Source organism: Drosophila ananassae, chromosome XL, assembly GCF_017639315.1.
Source record: "Drosophila ananassae strain 14024-0371.13 chromosome XL, ASM1763931v2, whole genome shotgun sequence".
Taxonomy (NCBI): domain Eukaryota; kingdom Metazoa; phylum Arthropoda; class Insecta; order Diptera; family Drosophilidae; genus Drosophila; species Drosophila ananassae.
Window position 1 is genome coordinate 620,270 of NC_057931.1, and position 19,769 is coordinate 640,038.

Here is a 19,769-nt window from a genome sequence, read left to right on the forward strand (position 1 = left end):
AGCTGCAGTGCTTCGAACAATATTTTTCAATGCAAATGGAAATATGTATTTTCGGATTAATTGAAAATCAACAAGACGTGGTAATGACATCGAAAAACTACACACGAGTCTGTATTTTTTCCCCGCAAGGAGCTGTCAAGGACACAGGCTTGCCTGGCAGCACAGGAAAGGAATGGAAAGGAGTGGAAAGGAAAGGAGCAGAAAGGAGAAAGGACCTCCCAAATCGATACACCGCCTCCGGGGAGCTCCGGTTCGCCAAAGCTCATTACAAACAATAAACAAACACCGCCCGGAACAACAGTGCGGCAAGCGATCCGGTTGCAAAGGGGATTATGTTTTCAGAAATACATAAAAAACACATCCTGGCGAAAAACAGGACACACGAATGGGTTTCAGTGCGAAGGGATACCTGGCCAGGGAGGTGGCTCTGACTCCAACTGACTCGATAGATCTAGATGGTCCCCCTATGCAGATGCCGGATTGGAGGACGGCAGTGGCATTATTTTCGTATCGGAGCCATAACTAATTTGGTCCTGCGAGCCTGCCGCGTCAAAGGACTTCAATCGGCGGCCAGTGGTCGTCATTATCAGCAATCCTTTCCCGCGCCAATCACACATTTTATGGGCTCTGATTGCTTTTGACACTTATTGATTTATTCGGCCAGGACATCCTGTCCGTGTGTGTGTGTGGGTGTGGGTGGGTGGCTGGCGGGATGTGGGATGGCTGCTCCACCAGCTGGATGTAAATATTTATAAATTGCTGATATGCAATTAAAAATTACAGCAACAAACTGGCATCGACAGCGGCCATGACAGCTGCCTCAGGTGTCCTGCACCCCCGCATATCCTTGTGCGTCCTCTCGCACATGATGCAACTCTGCATCTGTGTGCCCCGGGCCTCATTAAGCTCTTTCGCAGCTCTTTAAAATGCAAATGCAAAAATGCAAGCGACACCCGCCGCCTCCGCCTCGGCCGCCACCTCCGCCTCCGCCCAGGAGCTGCCCAATGGCGGATTAAATGTATTGTCCTGCGAACGCTTCGTCGCTTGCACCACTTGTAATTACCCAAATAAACGCCGCCCACTTCCACTCCCATGCCACTCCGCCCACTCCCACGGCAAAGTAAATATTAAGAAAGTCAATATTGGTCCTGCGAATTTAATAATTCAGTCATTACGCGAGGCGACCCGCAGATTCCGGATCCACACTCCGGACTCCGGAGCAAACAGGTCTGCGGCAGAACCTTAGCCGTAGTAGGTGGTGCGGAGCAGGGCGAAGAACTGGTACGACATGCTGATGACCTTCATGAAGGTGTTGAAGGAGATGGGCGGGAAGGTGGGCGGCCGGATGGAGGCGGGCTTCTGGCTCCGCATGATGATGTACTTCAGGATGCGCTTGTACTTGCTGCTGCAGGGCAGCCAGTTCTGGTTGAAGGCGGCGTGTCCGATGCGGGAGCTCTGCAAGGACCTGGTTAGTCTTAGCCCAAGGATTGAGGACTGAGCCTGCGAACTCACCGAGGAGATCATCTCGTCCCCGTAGTAGCACACCACGAAGACCTGCACCAGCGAGGCCGAGAAGAAGATGAAGTAGAGCACGATGTCCTCCACATTGGAGGCCGTGATCTGGAATCCCGCGAAGCAGATCACCAGGGAGGCCGCGATGAAGTTCCACAGGATGAGGAAGCTGAAGATGCTGTTCACCTCCTCGCTGAGACTGCAACAGCACAGGCATTACTCAGGACTCAGGAAGACTTCAAGAAGAGATCAATGATACTCACTCCAAGGCCCGGGCGTGGTAGACGACCAGGTCGTGCAGGTACTTGATGTTCTCCTCGTCGGAGTGCTCCGCCCCGTCGTAGGCCTCCAGGCAGTCGGCCATGTAGCTGAAGTGCATCGTCAGCTGGGTGATGGTGGTGATCAGGAGGAGGTCCACGCAGACGTAGGAGACCCCGGCCACGTAGGCGCAGTGGGCGAGGCCCCAGTAGGAGAACCAGTAGACGGTCAGGTCCGTCTCGGCGTCGTACGGGAACTGGATGTGAAAGCCGTAGTTGCGCTCGAAGATCTCGGAGCCCATGAAGTAGTACTTGATGGTCGACTTGATGGCCGGGTAGAAGCTGAACGAGGAGGTGTACGACATGCAGAGGATCGTGAAGAGGGTCATCACGCTGTTCATGTGCTTCTGGTAGTAGGAGACGTGGTAGGCGCGCTGCTGCTCCAGCTCTGTGGGGAAGATCGCCTTGAGGTCGTCCAGCAGCCGGACGAGCCGCCGCCGGTTCACCGTCAGCCCGAACTGCTTGAAGTCGGCCATGAAGCTGAAGCCGATGCAGGGCGCCACCGCAGTGGCCTCCAGCAGGGTCGTCGTCGAGGTGATGTGCACGATGAAGTAGGCTATCTCGCCCACCACGTACGCGTTGAAGTTGAGGAACCCCAGCACCAGGTAGAGCCGCAGCAGGTAGCGCCGGATGAGGTTCGGGTCCCGGTCCGAGTAGAGGTCCTCGCCGATGGTCTTGTAGAAGGCCATCGGGAAGCGGGTCAGGTCCTCGAAGGTCCTCACCTCGCGCTTCTCCTTCTTCCGGCGGAACAACATGGTTCTTTGCTGGCCGATCTCTGGGGCCCGGCCTTTTATAGCTCCCAGCGCCCCGGGGGCCTTAAAATTCTTATGAGCCACCTGCGCTGACCTCATAATTACTTAACAGGCTCTAGGATAATTGCGGACACCTGCCCACGAGGACCTCCTGAAATATTCAGGCTTTGAGGACATGGCTTTAGGGGCTTCCACAGTCTATCTAGAGGAGCTATCAATGGAACTCTCAGTAGAATGTGTAGAGCCATCGAAAGTATCGAAGAGGGACAGTATCTGCTTTCCTCCTCCTCTCATATATAGACTCCAATCCATGGCTGTAACTCTGGCCAATCTTATCCGATCCTTAAGCAAAGTATCTTAAATGATACATACTTTAATTTCCTACTAGCCCCATCTTTTTCCAGTGGAGGTCCCTGCTAAAGCTATCGATTTGTTATCTCGTCCTGGAAGCCTGTCTTCATGGAAGACTAGCTCCTGCGGTTTCCCTTCCATAATTGTCACTGGATTGCGAGAAACCGAATGAGCTGAGGCCTGGAGCCTCTCAGGGCCCGGCCTCCTGCGAAACGGATTCAATTAAACGGCAAAAGGATTCTTCGGGCCAGGCATCAGACCTCGACATCAAAGTCGAGCTCGCAAATGAAGTGGAAAATGTGAGTGGGGTCGGCAGGAGGTCCTTGAGCCAGCCACTCCCGGATTTGCCTGCCAGCTGTGACTGGCTGTGACGAATGCGGTTTCCATAACTTGGGGCGGCCCCATAACCCAGGACGCCCTGCCCCTCCCGCCCAGAATCCGGCAGTTGGCATTCGGCAGTTGGAAGTTCAAAGGTACTCGGACCGCAGAATGCTTCAATTATGCATTAGAAATGCCGGCGTCGAGAGCTCCTCCTTGCTCCCCGCCCGCACACCGCCTCAATGGAATATGTGGGACCTCTGGCCTTTTATGAGCACACATTAATATATGTGGGAGTTCCTGAATTCGCAGGATGCAGGATGAATGCAGCCCGGCCGGCATAGTTGGCTCGAAAGAAGAGATTTGTGATTCTGATTCAGATTCTGATTCCTAGTTTGATTTTGGGAAGCAAACAATGCCCGAATATGATTTCCGAGCTGAGAGTCCCTCCCCAGCTCGCCCACCAGGGCTTAAAGCGGGAATGCGAAGCCTTCGAGTCCTTTAAACGGCCGGCATTCCGGTCCTCCCCCCGACCGAATTCCGGATCACGGACATGGAAAATATTAATTCAATGATTTGTTTACCTTTTGCCTAGTTTGCGGTCGGAGTTTCGCAATTAAATGCTGCATAAATTACTTGCCGTCGAACAATTTGGGTAAATTGAAACGGATTCGAGTCTCCAGGACATACGTGCGTCCTGTGGTCCGGGGCCGAAGTTGCCAGACTTGTGGTCGCCGGGCAGGACACTTTCTGACTCTCCGGTCGGCGTAATTAGTTTAAAAAAGCACCAATGGACATTTGTCACTTTTCGGCGCTAGGGGCAGTCGAGTCCTGCGAATCCTGGGTCCTGCGTCCTGTATTTATTAGTCCTGTGCGAGTGCGAGTGCGAGTGTGTCCTGGGCAAACAATTAGTCCGAAGATATCACTGCTCATTGGGCTAATAATTGAGTTAAATATTTGCACACGAAATGCAAATCAGCTCAGGGACGCCAGCTGCAGCTCCTGCGTCCTGCCCGGCGACAGGTCCTGCAGCTCTATGCATGGAATTAAATCGAAATGAGTCAATTATTAATGCAAATTAATTGTGTTGCCGTTTGCGCAAACATATCAGATGTCTGGCCACAGTGGTTCGAGGTATTCGAGGCCTGTCCAGGTGGTCCGCCATCCTCCATGCCGGACCATCTATCCTCATGCCAGTCTCCTCGAATCCCAGCTAGTTTTTCCGTGCCTGGAGCTGGAAAGGCGGCTTGGGTTTCCCCCTAATGAGCCGGAAACAATGGACGCCGGCCATGGGTGCCCCTTTCCCCAAAAAACCCACCACTCGCAGTGGAAATTCAGCATTCCGCATAATGATAAAATAATAAGAGCTGTGGCTGGCCAAGTGTGTGATTAGTAGCCGGGAAACATATGTAAGCAATGGATTACAGTTTAATTTGCATTAATTTGGTCGCAGAACACGTGGCAGGACGTGTGTGTCCTGTCCTGTCTCCTCACTGCTGTTTTAAGCACTCCTGCCCAGCCCGACCCAGAGCAGGCCAATTGCCAGAAAACTAGGGGGCCCCCTAGGCAGCAGGACCTTCCAGGGCACCCGCCCTTGTCCAAACACCCTCGAACCTGGCCAATCCCGCCCCCAACCAGTCGATAGCTTGCAATGTCCTGCACAAAAATTTCTATTACAATTTTCGGAGAGTTTTTTGTTGTGCCAGGACGAGGCCATCAAAGGCCAAAGGCGGGCGGTGAAATGTGCGTGTGTGCCGGGCACTCCAAATAGATGTGTTTGCTCCTCCAGCCCAGACCCTCGCTCCATTTTCCATTTTCCGGAGCTCTCCTCGTCTGGGAGGAAGGGTATGTTCGGATTTCGGATTTCGGACGTCTTCTGGCTCAAATGGCCATCTCTGGCCATCATGGCCTCTTTGCACATTCCCTTAGTCCCTCCACGAAGAGCATCCAGGATTCGGTGCCTCCCCTGCCCGGCCTCCCCTGCCCGACAGCTTTGTTCTTTCGGGCTTTTTTCTATTTGTTGGCATAATATTCAAATTGGTTGGCCGGGCAAAGAAATGCAAACTCAAAGAGGTCCTTTCCGCCCTCACCTGGTGCACATTTCAGTTCTTTTTGGCCCGGCATACCCTTGGGTGGGGCTTGGTCGGGCCAGTGCTCGAGGAGCTGCTTCCGACACTTTCCACATTGTTAGGGATAGGGTGGAGCACCCTCGCCCCGGGCCAGTGGGCGGTGGGCGGTGGGCGGAGGTATCAGCCTTTGACAGGCAAAAGGGAAAGGAAATCTGGCCAGGAAGCGCAAGGAAAACCATTAAATGCTCGATTTGACTCGGGCAGGTGGCAACCGGAGAGCAGGGCGTGGAGTGGGGGGTGGGGAGAGGGGAGACGGAGTGTAGAAAGGGCTTAATTGCTCTGGAGAATTTCGTCAGAGAACAAAACGCTTTTGAGAGCAGAACCAAGTCCCTGCATCCTTGAAGAGTGAGAAGAAATGATATTGCAGGAATCTGGAACCTCCTTATCGCAGGCACGAGTGTGGCTACTCAACGCCAGGGGCGTGAGAGGTCGAGTGGCGCCACCTAGGGTGCGTTTTATTGACCATCAGACGCGGCGGACATCGCCCATTGATTGCCGTTTGATTCTTCGAGTGTGTGGGCGTGGCCAGCTGGCCAGGAGGGGCGAGCGGGTGGCCCGGGGCGTGGCAGCCATGACTACATTGAGTTGCCAACTGAAAGTCAAAGTTTCGGCCACAGTTCCTGTGTGCTTCTGTCAGGCTCATCCCCTGTCCGGAGGAGCAGGGCGCCTCTGGAAATTTATGCCAGTGTCCTCGCATTGTCCTCATCCCTCGGTTTGTGTCTGGGGCTTCACTCGAATTCATCTGCGGGACTGTCAAGGGTTAACTTACTCCTCTGCGGCCGCAGCGCTGGAGTCAAAGGAGTCCGGCCAGGAGGAGCTCTGGCCAGGACTTGCGTATTCGTTGGACTCGCCACAGCCCGCCAGGGGCGAGGTGCGAACAGGACGAGGTCCTGGGCCTGAAAGCAGCCAGCCACCGACCACATAGCTTATGCAGACGATACCGAGAAGGGAGACGGGTGGGCCTAGGCCGGACCTGGGGACTCCGGGTGCCAGGATACGGGTGACGGAGCGTCGTATTGCCGTACTGCCAGGGGGGACTGGCAAGGGGGCGGTCGGCAGTCGACAGTCGGCAGTCGGCAGACAAAAGCACGCAAAAACTTTGTTGCAAAACACTTAGCAGCACACACACTCGCCTAGCACCGGAACAGGCAAGGATGTGGGCGACAGGCGACAAAAGTTTCAAAGGCGGTTGCCTTAGTCTGGCCGGACAGGGTAGAGCCATCTCCAGAGTCCCCTTGCCCAACTACTCCTTTAGCCCTCTGCCCTTTAAGCCCTTCCCGCCATCTCGATTTCGACGCCCTTGTCGCCTGTCTTCCGCATGTTAAATGCGCGCCGCCACACATTTCTCATTGAGTGCCAGGGAGGGGGAGGGGGAGGGGCTGGGAAAGGGACTGGGGTGTGCGTGTGTTGTGCATTGTCTGGTTAGTCCTTTCCGCATATATTTGAAAATAAAGTTACGACAAGTTGCACTCAATTTTCAGCATTTACTGTCAGCGCAGAGGCACGCCAGCCATGCAGCCATCCAGGCATCCAGCCAGTTGGGAGAAGTGCTCCCACGGGGCGGAGGAGGGGAGAGAAGGGAAGCAGAGCAAAATGCCGCAGGGCCGGCGTTGCAGCTACGAAAATATTTAGTGAAAAGGTGATATTGCAGTAAATAAAACATTATGTTACATAAAAGTAGGCAATGGAAGCAGCTCCTTTAATTAAAAAGCATAAATATTTCAGGAAAAGTATTATATTTCTATAATTTCTGTTCCTTTTTCTCTTTCGCCCAATTCAGGCGTTGGAGCAGCCCCATCATTGCCATCCCAAATGCAGGAACACTTGTGCTAGCTGAGATCCACTCTCCCTCTCTCCATTTAGGCATTCCAGCAATGGCTGCACTTGCGCTCTCCCACATTCTCCAACGCTTTCTCTCTGAAGTTCATCCCATCCTGGCGCACGTTCTCTCTCTTATATTTTCTCTGCCTATTTTACGGCGCATGAAATCTTGACTTTGCTCATTCGCTCCTTGGACGCCTTCGCTGTCGGACGCTTTGATTTGGTAAGTTCACTTTCGAATTTGGAGTCTAAAAAAATAAATTAAAATACTTAAGTGATTTTGAAGAACTTTGAATTTAGAAATAAAGATTTTTAAAAATAAATGTATAAACTTTGTGAAAAATACACAGCCCAAAGTGGATTATAAAACTTAATTAATGCAATCTTTTGATTTTGTGTTCAGTTGGTCCAGTATGGAGATTGGAGCGAATCCAGCACCTCCCGGACGAGGTACACTATGGGGAAGAACTTTTTTCAGGTAAGAGGAAGCCTTTTTTCGTGGAAAAAACAAATTGTTCCCCTGTTCCCCAGCTATTCTATTACAAACAAGGGGCAGGCTGTACATGCGCCTTCTCTAATCCTCCTCTTTCTTACTCCCCCTCTTTCTCGTGCAGGTTGAATTGCGGGAGTCCGCAACTTGCCCAGCGTCTCCAACGCAAAGTACAGTTACTCGGTGACTATTGGGACAAATTGCAATGTATGGGCGCATGGTCGTTTTAAGGAAGAAGAGTTGCACGTAAGTAGATTTATAATATTTAAATATTTAGTTTAGTTTTTTGGCGAGTAAGTTTTTTAAATTTAAAAATATTTTTCTTTACCGGAATAATAGTAAACTGTAAAGAAATACAAATGTTTTTAATGTTGGCACGCGTACATTTTCCCATTGTGCAGCACCAGCAATGCTGCGCTCTCTCACCTTTTCCCCACTCTCTCACTGTTGATCCTTAATATGCTCTCTCTCCATAACTGCGCACTCCTCTTATTCTCTGCCTATTTATTAGGGCTTGCCATCTCGAAAGCGTTCTCGTTCAGAGGCTCTCGTTCAGAGAGGAATTGCAGGTCCAACTCAAAGTACAGTTACTCGGAGCTAGTCGCCAAAATGTATTTCCCATTTCCCATCTCCCATTTATTTCTCACTTCCTTAAACTATAATTTTAAGATTGTCTTTATATTTATACCTAATCCATTTTACCCTCTATCTATATATGTACCTTATTTATATATCAAGCCATTTTAAAATATCTGAATGCGCCCTATTTTTAAAAAATAAGCATTTGTGGAGAAAACGAAGCCATTCTCCCGACGCTCTCCCACATCGAACCACAAGCTCGAAGCGAGTTCCTTTCGATATTCCTCTTTCTCTCCGTTTCTGCTCGTTTTTCCATTGCCTATTTAGCAGCGCTCATTGAACATGGGTATTCGTACTAATGGGGCACAAAACGATATTTGTCCGATTCTTAAACCTTTGGGGCAAGTACGGACTATGGCCCCTTGGGAACGCCATATCTCCGCCAATATCCATCCGATCCTTACGAGGGTTACTTTTCTGGAATCCTGGATCCATTCCCCACCAAACTGCATTAAAATCTGGAGGGCCAATCCATTTTTCAATTTTTCGATATTTTTCCGATGGATCCCCTTGAAAATGGGCCAAGTCCCCACAAATCGGACTATGGCCTCTTGGGAACGCCATATCTCGGCCAATATCCATCCGATCCTTACAAGGGCTACTTTTTTGGAATCCTGGATCCATTCCCCACCAAACTGCATCAAAATCTGGAGGGCCAATCCATTTTTCAATTTTTCGATATTTTTCTGATGGATCCTCTTGGGAACGCCATATCTCGGCCAATATCCATCCGATCCTTACAAGGGCTACTTTTTTGGAATCCTGGATCCATTCCCCACCAAACTGCATCAAAATCTGGAGGGCCAATCCATTTTTCAATTTTTCGATATTTTTCTGATGGATCCCCTTGAAAATGGGCCAAGTCCCCACAAATCGGACTATGGCCTCTTGGGAACGCCATATCTCCGCCAATATCCATCCGATCCTTACGAGGGTTACTTTTCTGGAATCCTGGATCCATTCCCCACCAAACTGCATCAAAATCTGGAGGGCCAATCCATTTTTCAATTTTTCGATATTTTTCTGATGGATCCCCTTGAAAATGGGCCAAGTCCCCACAAATCGGACTATGGCCTCTTGGGAACGCCATATCTCCGCCAATATCCATCCGATCCTTACGAGGGTTACTTTTTTGGAATCCTGGATCCATTCCCCACCAAACTGCATCAAAATCTGGAGGGCCAATCCATTTTTCAATTTTTCGATATTTTTCCGATGGATCCCCTTGAAAATGGGCCAAGTCCCCACTAATCGGACTATGGCCCCTTGGAAACCCCATATCGCGGCTAATATCCATCCGATCCTTACGAGGGCTACTTTTTTGGAATCCTGAATCCATTCCCCACCAAACTGCATCAAAATCTGGAGGGCCAATCCAATTTTCAATTTTTCGATATTTTTCTGATGGATCCCCTTGAAAATGGCCCAAGTCCCCACTAATCGGACTATGGCCTCTTGGGAACGCCATATCTCCGCCAGTTTCTATCCGATCCTTACGAGGGTTACTTTTCTGGAATCCTGGATCCATTCCCCACCAAACTGCATCAATATCTGGAGGGCCAATCCATTTTTCAATTTTTCGATATTTTTCTGATGGATCCCCTTGAAAATGGGCCAAGTCCCCACTAATCGGACTATGGCCTCTTGGGAACGCCATATCTCGGCCACTATCCATCCGATCCTTACAAGGGCTACTTTTTTGGAATCCTGGATCCATTCCCCACCAAACTGCATCAAAATCTGGAGCGCCAATCCATTTTTTAATTTTTCGATATTTTTCTGATGGATCCCCTTGAAAATGGGCCAAGTCCCCACAAATCGGACTATGGCCTCTTGGGAACGCCATATCTCCGCCAATATCCATCCGATCCTTACGAGGGTTACTTTTTTGGAATCCTGGATCCATTCCCCACCAAACTGCATCAAAATCTGGAGGGCCAATCCATTTTTCAATTTTTCGATATTTTTCCGATGGATCCCCTTGAAAATGGGCCAAGTCCCCACTAATCGGACTATGGCCCCTTGGAAACCCCATATCGCGGCTAATATCCATCCGATCCTTACGAGGGCTACTTTTTTGGAATCCTGAATCCATTCCCCACCAAACTGCATCAAAATCTGGAGGGCCAATCCAATTTTCAATTTTTCGATATTTTTCTGATGGATCCCCTTGAAAATGGCCCAAGTCCCCACTAATCGGACTATGGCCTCTTGGGAACGCCATATCTCCGCCAGTTTCTATCCGATCCTTACGAGGGTTACTTTTCTGGAATCCTGGATCCATTCCCCACCAAACTGCATCAATATCTGGAGGGCCAATCCATTTTTCAATTTTTCGATATTTTTCTGATGGATCCCCTTGAAAATGGGCCAAGTCCCCACTAATCGGACTATGGCCTCTTGGGAACGCCATATCTCCGCCAATATCCATCCGATCCTTACGAGGGTTACTTTTCTGGAATCCTTGATCCATTTCCCACCAAACTGCATCAAAATCTGGAGGGCCAATCCATTTTTCAATTTTTCGATATTTTTCTGATGGATCCCCTTGAAAATGGGCCAAGTCCCCAGACCCGGAATACGTCCTCTTGGGAGGGCTGTATCTTGGTTATCCTTGGACTGGATCCTGAGCAGAAAAGTATGCAATAAATTGGAATTGCAATAAATTAATTTGTGTGAAAGGCAAAGTGAGAGACCTTGCCACGTGTGGAAAGGGACTCCTCGATGGACTCGCTCCTTGTTTCCTGCAGTTTGGGGAAAGTGACGAAAGCGGGATAGAAGTAGGTCCTTGCGGGGAGGGCCAGCCAAGCCACTGGGCCACTGCAGGGACAAAAACTGTGTCGGCGGACAGGGGCCTGGACAGTGGCCATCCAGGACATGCAGGGCGTGCAGGACAGGCAGGACAGTGGGGACAGCCGGAGTGGCAGAACTGGCTGTAAAAACAAAAGCCAAGCAGCGCATAAAACGCTTGAAATGAATACGTGTTGCCGTCGTCTGCCCGCAGCTGCAGCTCCCCCCGAGCCCTCCGGAAAGTTATCTATGTGTGCCGCACAGACACACACACACACACGCACACACAGCCTGCGGGCATTTCAACACGCAGGGGCAGTGGCAGTGGCGGAGTTCCTTTGTGTCCTTCCTCCGCCATCCTGCCGGCCTTATGCGATTTGCAACATTTTCATTATGCCCCGACATGGAAGTGCGCTCCTAAATAGATCAGGCCTACCCGCACCAGAGTGCGGCTTCCACTTTGCGCCTCCTGAGAGTTGAGACCAGGAGGTCCTGGGCCACCAGCCACCGTGGAACTATGTTCTGGAGAGTTATTGTGCGTTTCTGACTCGAAAATCATATTTAAGCGGAATGCAGATCTGTTCTTCTTCCCTTCCGAGCTACGTGCGTGGTCCGGAGTTTTAGATTTTCGGAATTGTGGTCGCCGTGACTTGCCACTTGCCACTTGCCACTGACCACTTGCCACCTCGTTCTTACCCGAATCGAGTTGCGGTTGCACCTTTGTTCGGAAAGTGTCGCCGAGCAACTCCCTCCGGAGATAAGCTCTGCAGGTGGTCCTGGTTTCCCTTCCTCCGCTGCCACTTTTTACGATTTCCCACAATTCCACTTGTGCCACACCAGAGTCTGTAGTCCGGAGTCCGGACGCATTTGCATATGGAATTGTGTGGTGCGTGCCAAGTAACGTCAGCGGGAGAGCCACCCACTCAGCCCCCCAGTCACTCATCCACTCATCCATTCAGCCTCTCATCCACCCACTCGCCCACTCCCACTCCCACTCGAGCACTACCGTGCAGGCACTCCGGGGAAATCCCATTCTGAAAAGTGTCACAACACGCCGAGGCAGCTAGCTGTCACAGCCGCCGGCAGCTGCAAGTGTGTTTAAGTTTCAAACAAATTAGCTTAGTAAATTAGCTGCTCATAAATCTGCGGTCGTAAAAGGCGGGGAGGCGACACTTCGGACAGCCGGAGCGACAGCATCTGTCATTGGTTCAGTTTCCATTTGGCCGAGATCCCGCCGTCCCACCTCCACACCTCCACACCGCTGCCGTAATTAACGGTGTCCAGTCACGTACGGCGTGCATCGGAGTACGGAGAAGCCCTTGCGGCACTGGCGTAATGGTCCGAGTCTGTTGCCGGGATTAAGTCCGGTTCGGGCTCATCCGGCCGCAGTCCTCATCCATCACCCAACAGCTGTATATAGTTTGGACTGTAAGATAGTTCTCGGTAGATAGTCTGGTTCATCAGCTCAGCTCCCACTCTTGTAGAGATTGCTCCACTCCAAAGGCAAGGAAACTAGCTGCTCCATCTTGAATCTTAACCCGTTGAGGCCGTTGGTGTTTAATCGAAGAAAGCGAGGGCCGTCAACGCAAGAGATTAGCATTTATACAACTTTTAACTAAACAATTTGACCACAAACTAGTTGAGATTTCATCACAACAATGTTCTTCGGCTCCAGTGTTAAAAATGAATTGAAAATAGGGGGAACAACCAGTTGGGGCACGGGGCAATGCATGGGGCACGTCGATACGTCGATATGATAGCTGATTACATGGGAGTGCGCTTGCCGGGATCAGTGTCTCCGCGGCCGCCCTGTTCCTGCCCCTGCAACTGCTGCAACTGCATCTGCATCTGGACGGACTGAAGGTCCTGGCGGTGGCTCACCAGGCGGTTATGGTAGATTCCGGCGGACCGGAGGCGTTCGTCCAGGTGGACGCGGGAGCGCTGCATCTCCCGCTGGCCGGAGGGATCCAGCATCTGAGTGGCCACACGATGTCCGATGGCCACCAACTGGCCGGAGTGGTAGATGTGCTGCATCCCGGCCGAGCCGCTGGCCCCCTCCTCCCCCCCGCGCAGGCTCTCCGCGCAGGAGGAGGTGCTCCCCGGGACGACGGTGACGCGGGCCAGCTCGGGGCAGCTGGCGTAGATGTCCGAGGTGGAGGAGCAGGGTATGTCGTAGTAGCCTTCAGTGCTGGAACATCGTTTGGAATTTTGCTTGACCAATTTTTCGACGATCTCACTCATCTTCACCTGATCCTCTGTCTTCAAAAAATCGGCCATTCTAGGGGATGAGGGATTAGGGATCAGTTATTTTATTGTTTATATAATATTTGGGAAAAGTATTATTATTTTAGAGTAAATCTCACCTTATTTTGTTTTTATTTAGGGAAAAATGAAAAAGTTGTATAAAATGTGTGTCTTGGAGCAAGGCACTCAACTGAATGAACAGAGGGGGTTCTCTAGCCTCCCACTGGCATCTTGACAGGAAGGGCGCAGGCTAGTTGATCGGGGATGTCAGTGTTTCGGTTACAGAACTCCTCCCTGCCAGAAGGAGTTGGGATTCAGGGAGGCAGGATGGCAAGTAGGCTTTGAGAAAGCACTCTCCCCTGTACTCTAGTGCTCCTCCGCCCAAGGTCTCCCAGTTCCAGCTCCCATCCCCTCCTCAGACACACTTCTTGGACCACCTCGTAGCACCTCCTAGTCCCCCAGGAACACTCCTGCCAGTACTGTTTCAACCAATTTTGTTACAATTTATTACAATAAACAGGAGCGACAGAATGAAAAGAATGGTTCCTTCAATGAAAAGGATTTACAAATTTACGTCTAGCCTAAAGAGGGGTGGCGGCGCTGGGCAGTCCCTGCACTCGTCCTGGGGTAGTACTGGTGATTTAGCAGTCGTTGTCGTCCAAAAGGTTGAACTGGTTGCCCATGTCGCCCGCCCTGTCGGCCGGCTCCAGGTGGGGCATCTTCCGGCCCTCGCCGCCGATCAGGACGAAGCCCTGCGAGTCCACCCGACGACTGCTCTTTCCGCCCTTGTTCCTGATCCGCTGGCCTTGGTTCGCGGCCCCCGCCGACTGGCCACTGGCCACCGCCTTCTCCTTCGGGTCCTTCTGCCCTTTCTTCGGCCCGTTGATGGCGCCCTTGTAGCTCTTGGGACGGGTGCCCTCCGGCACCTTGTTCCGCCCGTTGTTGGCGGCCACCTGGGCAGCGTTGTAGCCGTAGCTAGAGGTCGGCCCGGTCTTGTTGCCGGCGTACTGGTTGAAGCGCGGCTGGGGCGCGTCCTGCTTCCTCGCAGTGGTTCTGAACGGCACCTTCGCCACGTTGTCCTGTGCCGGCGCCGCCGGGGGAGGGGGCGGGGCCTGACTGCGCCACGAGCTGGGCGGGGCCTGCTGGTTCTCCTTCGCCTGCTTCAGAGCCTTCAGGTAGGGAAACGACTCTGGTTTGACGGGAGACGCCTTGGAGGCGCCGGGACTCCGGTAGTAGGGGTCGCCCACGGCCCGGACGAAGACCTTGTCGGCGGCATCGTTGCCGTCCCCGGCCATGGCGCTGGCTGGCGGCTTGCCCGCCACGGACTTGGGCTCAAAGGACCTGGCCCCGCCCTTCTGGCTCCTCTCGGCCGCCCTCGCCAGGAAGCTGTCCTGTCCGGGGCCATCGCCGTGCTGGTCCAGGTCCTGCTGGGGGAAGAAGCGACTGGGCTTCGACTGTCCGTCTCCGTTCTGCTCCGGACGGAAGCGCTGGCCCCACTCCGGCCGGGGGCTCGGGGTGAGCATCGCCTGGAGGCTGTGGATCCGGGGATTCTGGGCGGCCTGGCCGGTCTGGGCGTCTGTTGCCGGGTCGTTGGGGCTGTAGAGCGCCGCCAGGGTGGCTTGGGGCGCGTAGGTCAGCGGCGAGGGGACGCTGGGGTCGAGGAGGGACTGCTGCTGCTGCATCTGTTGCTCCTGCATCCGCATCTGCTGGAACTGCTGCATCTGCTTCTGCTGCAACTCGCGCATCGTCCCGCCGTCGTGCTGCACCTCCTGCTGCACCTCCAGGGGCTGCAGCGGCTGCTGTTGCACCTCCAGTGGCTGCGGCATGCACTGCTGCTGCAGGCCCTGCTCGTGGATGTGGAGCTGCTCCCGCAGCTGCTCCTGCAGCTGTAGCTGCTGCAAGTAGCGCTGCATCTGTTGCTGCTGCAGCTTCTCGTGCCTGGCCAGCTCCTGCTGCCTCTGGAGCTGCTGCACGTGTTGCTCTTGCATTTGAAGCTGCTGCTGCTGCTGCTGCATGTGGAGCTCGTGCAGTTGCTGCTGTTGCACTGGCAGCGGCTGGAGGGCTGGTTCCTGGATCGGCTGAGGCTGTGGCTGTGGCTGTGGCTGGAACAGGTGCTGCTGCATCTGGAACTGGTAGATCTGCTGCGGATCTGCTGGCTGCTGCGACTGGGGATCTGGCATCTGTAGCTGGGTCAACATCTGGTCGTGGATCTGTGGCTGTGGCAAGAACTGCGGCTGGCTGGACGGTTCGGTTGAGATTATCGGTTGCTGGGTCTGTGTCTGTGTCTGTGTCTGAAGGTGCTGCATCAGGCGGCACTGCATCTCTAGCTGATCCTCGGGGATCTCGAGATGTTTCATCTGCTGATCCTGTAACCGATAATCTCGGTATTGTTGGTCCTGCATCAGCCGATGTTGCAGCTCTTGCTCCTGCATCCTGAGGTGTTGCATCTGTTGCTCCAGCAAGTGTAGTTGTCGCAGGTCCTGCTGCCTCTGGTCCTGCTGCGATGGCTGATTCTGAAACTGTTGGTACATCTGGGGTATTTGTTGCTGGTAGGGCTGGGGGGCCTGCTGTTGCATCTGCATCTGTTGCATCTGCATCTGTTGCATCTGCATCTGTTGCATCTGCATCTGTTGCATCTGCATCTGGTGCAGCTCAAGCTGCTCCTGCCGCTGCTGCTGCTGCTGCTGCTGCTGCAGCTTGTACTGTTCCTCTGCCTCCCTGCCCAGCTGGTCACTGGCGGAGGCCTGCCGGCGCAGGTCGTCGTAGAGGCCCTGCTCGATGTGGTTGATCATCGCCTCGCCCAGGCTGTCCAGGTGGCGGTAGATGAGGGCTATCTCCTCGTCGGTGCTCTTGTCGGTCTTCAGATGGAAGTCGGGGTTCTGGAAGAGGGGCACCTCCACGTCGTCCCGCGGCTCCTCCGGGTGCACTCGCCAGCCGGCGGGGGGCTGCTTGCGAGGCTTCTTCGGCGGGGGCGTGATCCCCTGCTGGGTCATCGCAGGCGCATGGGTCGCCATCTGGCGGCGGCGCGAGAGGTAGGAGGACCAGGAGAGCTTCCGCGAGCTGCTGCTGCTGTCCGGCTTGGTGCTCTTGGTCAGCATCGAGTTGTAGAACTCCCGGCCCCGGATCTTGGCGGTCTTCAGCTCGGTGGCCGTGGACACGGAGTTGGTGCGTCCCTTGTGGAACTTCTTGGCGGCCGTGTCCTCGTCCTTCTTCGGCTCGCTCCTCCTGGCGGCCTCGACATCTGTCTTAGGTGCTGGCCTGGCCACGGCCCTCCAGCTAAGGGGCTTCGGCGGCCCCTGCTCCCTCTGCTGCTGCTGCTCCCGGAGCTGCTCGGCCACGAACTCGCGCACCGCCGGGGGCACGTAGAGTCGGCACGCCGGGGCGTCCTTGAAGCTCGACTTGGGCGCCGTGAAGGCGGGGAGGGCACTGGAGCAGTGCGCCGGCTCGGCGGTGGCGCGCCAGGAGGTCGGGGTCGGAGAGGCCACTTGCTCCTCGCTGGCACTGGGTGAGGTCTTCTTGAAGGCGTCGGGGGCCCATTCCCAGAGGCTGGGCGACGGAGCCGGCGATGGATGTGAGTCCAGAGACGGGTTTCGAGACGGGTCTAGGGACAGAGATGCGTCTGGGGAGAGAAATGCCTCTGGTAGAAGAGACTCTTCGGGAGACAGAGACTCATCTGGAACTGGAGAGGGAGCTGAAGACGAAGGCGCTGCGCTCTGGCACTTCTTGAAGTAGCTCAGGTAGCTGCGCCCCTGGGTGCGCTTCCAGGATACGTTGACGCGGCACTGGTGTCCGCTGGAGTGGCGGGAGGAAGCGGGCGAGGCCTCAAGAGGCACGACTGGAGTCTCTGCGGCGTCCTCAGAGGAGAGCTTCATCGCTGGAATCTCCTGGCCTTCTTGACGCTCCTGGCTGACTTGGACGGACAGGCACTCCTGGCCCTCCTGCTGCGGGATCGGCTGCTCGGGCTCCTCGGCCGGGCGGGAGGACTCGCTCATGGGGACGATGTGGGACATGGTGGTGGGGAATGACACGGAAACACGGAACCTACAGAGAGACGATTACTACTGGGAAGGATGAATTTGGAAGAAACGAATTTTTGCAATCAAAACTGGCTAACTTCGAAGGAGGTCAATTAATAAACTCGCGATAGAATTAGGATGGCTGCACGTTTTTTTTTGAAACAAAAAAATAATATAGAGGGAGCGGGTTAGGTCTGTTTAGGTCGAGCTGTAGAGGCCGTTTGTGAGGAGTTGGGGGGCAGGGGGCCCAGGTCGGCTCGAAGCTAGGCCCCCGGCCTACTGATCTGGAGCTAGAGCCAGTCCCTGCTACTCCTATCGACATCCGGATTCCGGACGGAGCTCCCACTTCGGATCGCCCGGGATGGCCCTTCTAGGCCGACTAGCTGCCAAAAACCGGGCCAGGAGGGCGGCAACCGCAGCTTAACGAGCAGTTTAAGTAATTGCAACAAATTTTCAAGTCTCCTCGTTATCCCCTCGCAGGCTCCTGCTTCCAGGCCAGGTCCTGGACATAATCCGGCGCAGCCAGCTGCAAGGGGCAGGGGCAGGGGCATGTCTGCCGGAGAAGGCTCGGGCGGCAGCCACATAAATGTTTTAAGCTGTTGTGAATTATGGTAATGAATGTCAGCGCAAACTTCCGGCAGCCAGGCGCAGACCGAGCAGGGGGAGCCAGCCACCTCTCCAGACTGCCCCCCACCGGCCGGGTGGCCTTTTGTTTTGGTCGTCTTTTGTTCTCGGCCACCTCGCCACCTCGCCACTCGACATTGGCCAGTGTCTGGTGCTGGTGTTGATGCCTGTGGATGCCACTGCCACTGCAACTGGGGAGCGTAATTGACAAACGGTTACAGTGACAGAGCCGGCGTGAATCCTGATGCCCCTGCCCCTTTTCGGGATGCGGCAGAAGGGGGATCTGGGACGAGCAGCTTGCGGATAAAGAGGCCTGCTCGGGCGGCAAAGTGATTACTTTAATTGGTAAACATTGCACCCCTTCCCCGGGAGCCAGGGCCCACTGTGCGCCGCCCGGACATGCCCCAAGACAATGCCACAATCCGCAACAATGCTGCTGCTGCTGCTGCTGCTGCTGCCCCTGACCGGAGCGCATCCTGCGGGGCTCCTGGGGGAGAGCCGGCACTCCCCTGATTTATGGTGGCGCGCAGTGCCATTTTTACCTGCCCGTAACAAATTGGACACCAGTTGATAGGAGCTGCAACTTGTCGCATTGCAGCAGGCATGTGGCAGGTGGCAGGTGGCATGCGGCATGCGAGGGGAGGAGCGGGGAGTTAATCGAAAAGAATCACGAGCGGCCGATAAGTATCGGAGGAACAAAGGAGTCGAAATTAAATTATATCCAGGCGGGAGAGGGAGGAAAGTGGAACTAGAAGCCCTGCTGAGACAAGGAGTGCCTCGGGAGCAGCCGACATAGGTGGGATGTCCTCTCTAAAGGACCTGCCTATCGGCTGGCACTCTTCTGTCACTTCTGACACTTTCGGTGGCAAGAACAAGAGGCAAGTGATCGAAATTGGTGGAAAAAGTAAAATTAATAATTCAGAGTGAGTTTCTTCGAGACTTGCCAGGAGTGGCCAGGAGTGGAGGCCAGGACCAAGGCCAAGGACTGCTGATTGCCGATTGCTAATAATTCGCAGCTAATTGGGAGATTAATGACGCTTTCGAGTGAGTGGCCAGCCAGAGGGCTTAGTCCTGTTCTGCGGGTTAATCGACAAAGTGTCGGATTAACAATCCCGACATCGGTAATGACAGCCGACGGCAGGGACTCTCGGGCGAGCACATCCCCGGCACGACACCTGCGACTCAGAGGCACTGACAGCTGAGCTATTGCTGTCTCTGTTGCTGTTTCGGGTGGGGCAATTACGCCCCCGACCACGCCCCCGCAACGCCCACTCCACCACTCCCATTAGTCGCTCAAAGAGGATGTTTGATTAAATGAGCTGCCACGCCCGCGGCGCTCGAAGGAGCCTGGCAAGTGACAGCTGGCCTGCGCTGCGCTCAGTGCAGGACATCTGCTGGCCAGGATCGTTGGCTGCCCCATTGCCCCGCTGCCCCGCCCTCCCCTCTGCTCTCCACTTGCCCGAAACTCAAATTCGATTAGCCAAAAGTGCTCGCATCCATGTCCTTGTCCGGCGACATCCCATTCGAATCGGAATCCGATTCTGATTCTCATTCTGATTCCGATTGAGACTCGCAGGGGCGAGTCCTGGCTTATGTCCCTGTCAAGCGGGCTCTGGCGTGGCCGGAGGGGCAGGTGTTGATTGGTCAGAGGTCGAGGAGGCCAGGCCGCCGGGAGTTGCAAATGCCGGAGAACAAACAGCAACAACGGCGAAAGGAATCGGATTGGAATGACTGCGACAGGACTTGTTGCGCTCCCGGGGGAGGAC

At 54.0% G+C, this 19,769-nt stretch overlaps 4 protein-coding genes across 23 annotated transcripts in view; 1 reads left to right on the forward strand and 3 right to left on the reverse strand.

Moving 5' to 3' along the window:
* Positions 1-1,150: 1,150 nt before the first annotated feature.
* Positions 1,151-2,584, reverse strand: LOC6503793 (putative odorant receptor 92a). The gene is made up of 3 exons (XM_001963699.2): positions 1,776-2,584; positions 1,513-1,711; positions 1,151-1,455 (listed from the first exon to the last, which is right to left on the reverse strand). Exons 1-3 carry the CDS (start codon positions 2,582-2,584, stop codon positions 1,243-1,245), a joined length of 1,221 nt encoding a protein of 406 aa, XP_001963735.1. The 3' UTR covers positions 1,151-1,242.
* A 10,055-nt stretch (positions 2,585-12,639) lies between these two features.
* Positions 12,640-13,607, reverse strand: LOC6503792. The gene is made up of 2 exons (XM_001963700.4): positions 13,483-13,607; positions 12,640-13,397 (listed from the first exon to the last, which is right to left on the reverse strand). Exon 2 carries the CDS (start codon positions 13,394-13,396, stop codon positions 12,884-12,886), a length of 513 nt encoding a protein of 170 aa, XP_001963736.1. The 5' UTR covers position 13,397; positions 13,483-13,607; the 3' UTR covers positions 12,640-12,883.
* Positions 13,608-14,004: 397 nt separating this feature from the next.
* On the reverse strand, positions 14,005-17,373 carry LOC123257518 (histone-lysine N-methyltransferase 2D-like). The gene has a single exon (XM_044716940.1). It carries the CDS (start codon positions 17,371-17,373, stop codon positions 14,005-14,007), a length of 3,369 nt encoding a protein of 1,122 aa, XP_044572875.1.
* A 1,528-nt stretch (positions 17,374-18,901) lies between these two features.
* Positions 18,902-19,769, forward strand: part of LOC6503862 (protein sidekick) — a 69,639-nt gene continuing 68,771 nt past the window's right edge. For 4 of the 20 annotated variants that reach the window (XM_044717003.1, XM_044717002.1, XM_044717001.1 and 1 more), the window contains exon 1: positions 18,902-19,047. In XM_044717003.1, the coding sequence (XP_044572938.1) occupies positions 19,035-19,047 (13 nt within the window). In that variant the 5' untranslated portion in view covers positions 18,902-19,034. The remainder of the gene's footprint in view (positions 19,048-19,769) is intronic. The other 16 variants (XM_044716991.1, XM_044716995.1, XM_044716993.1 and 13 more) reach the window with 6 other exon arrangements.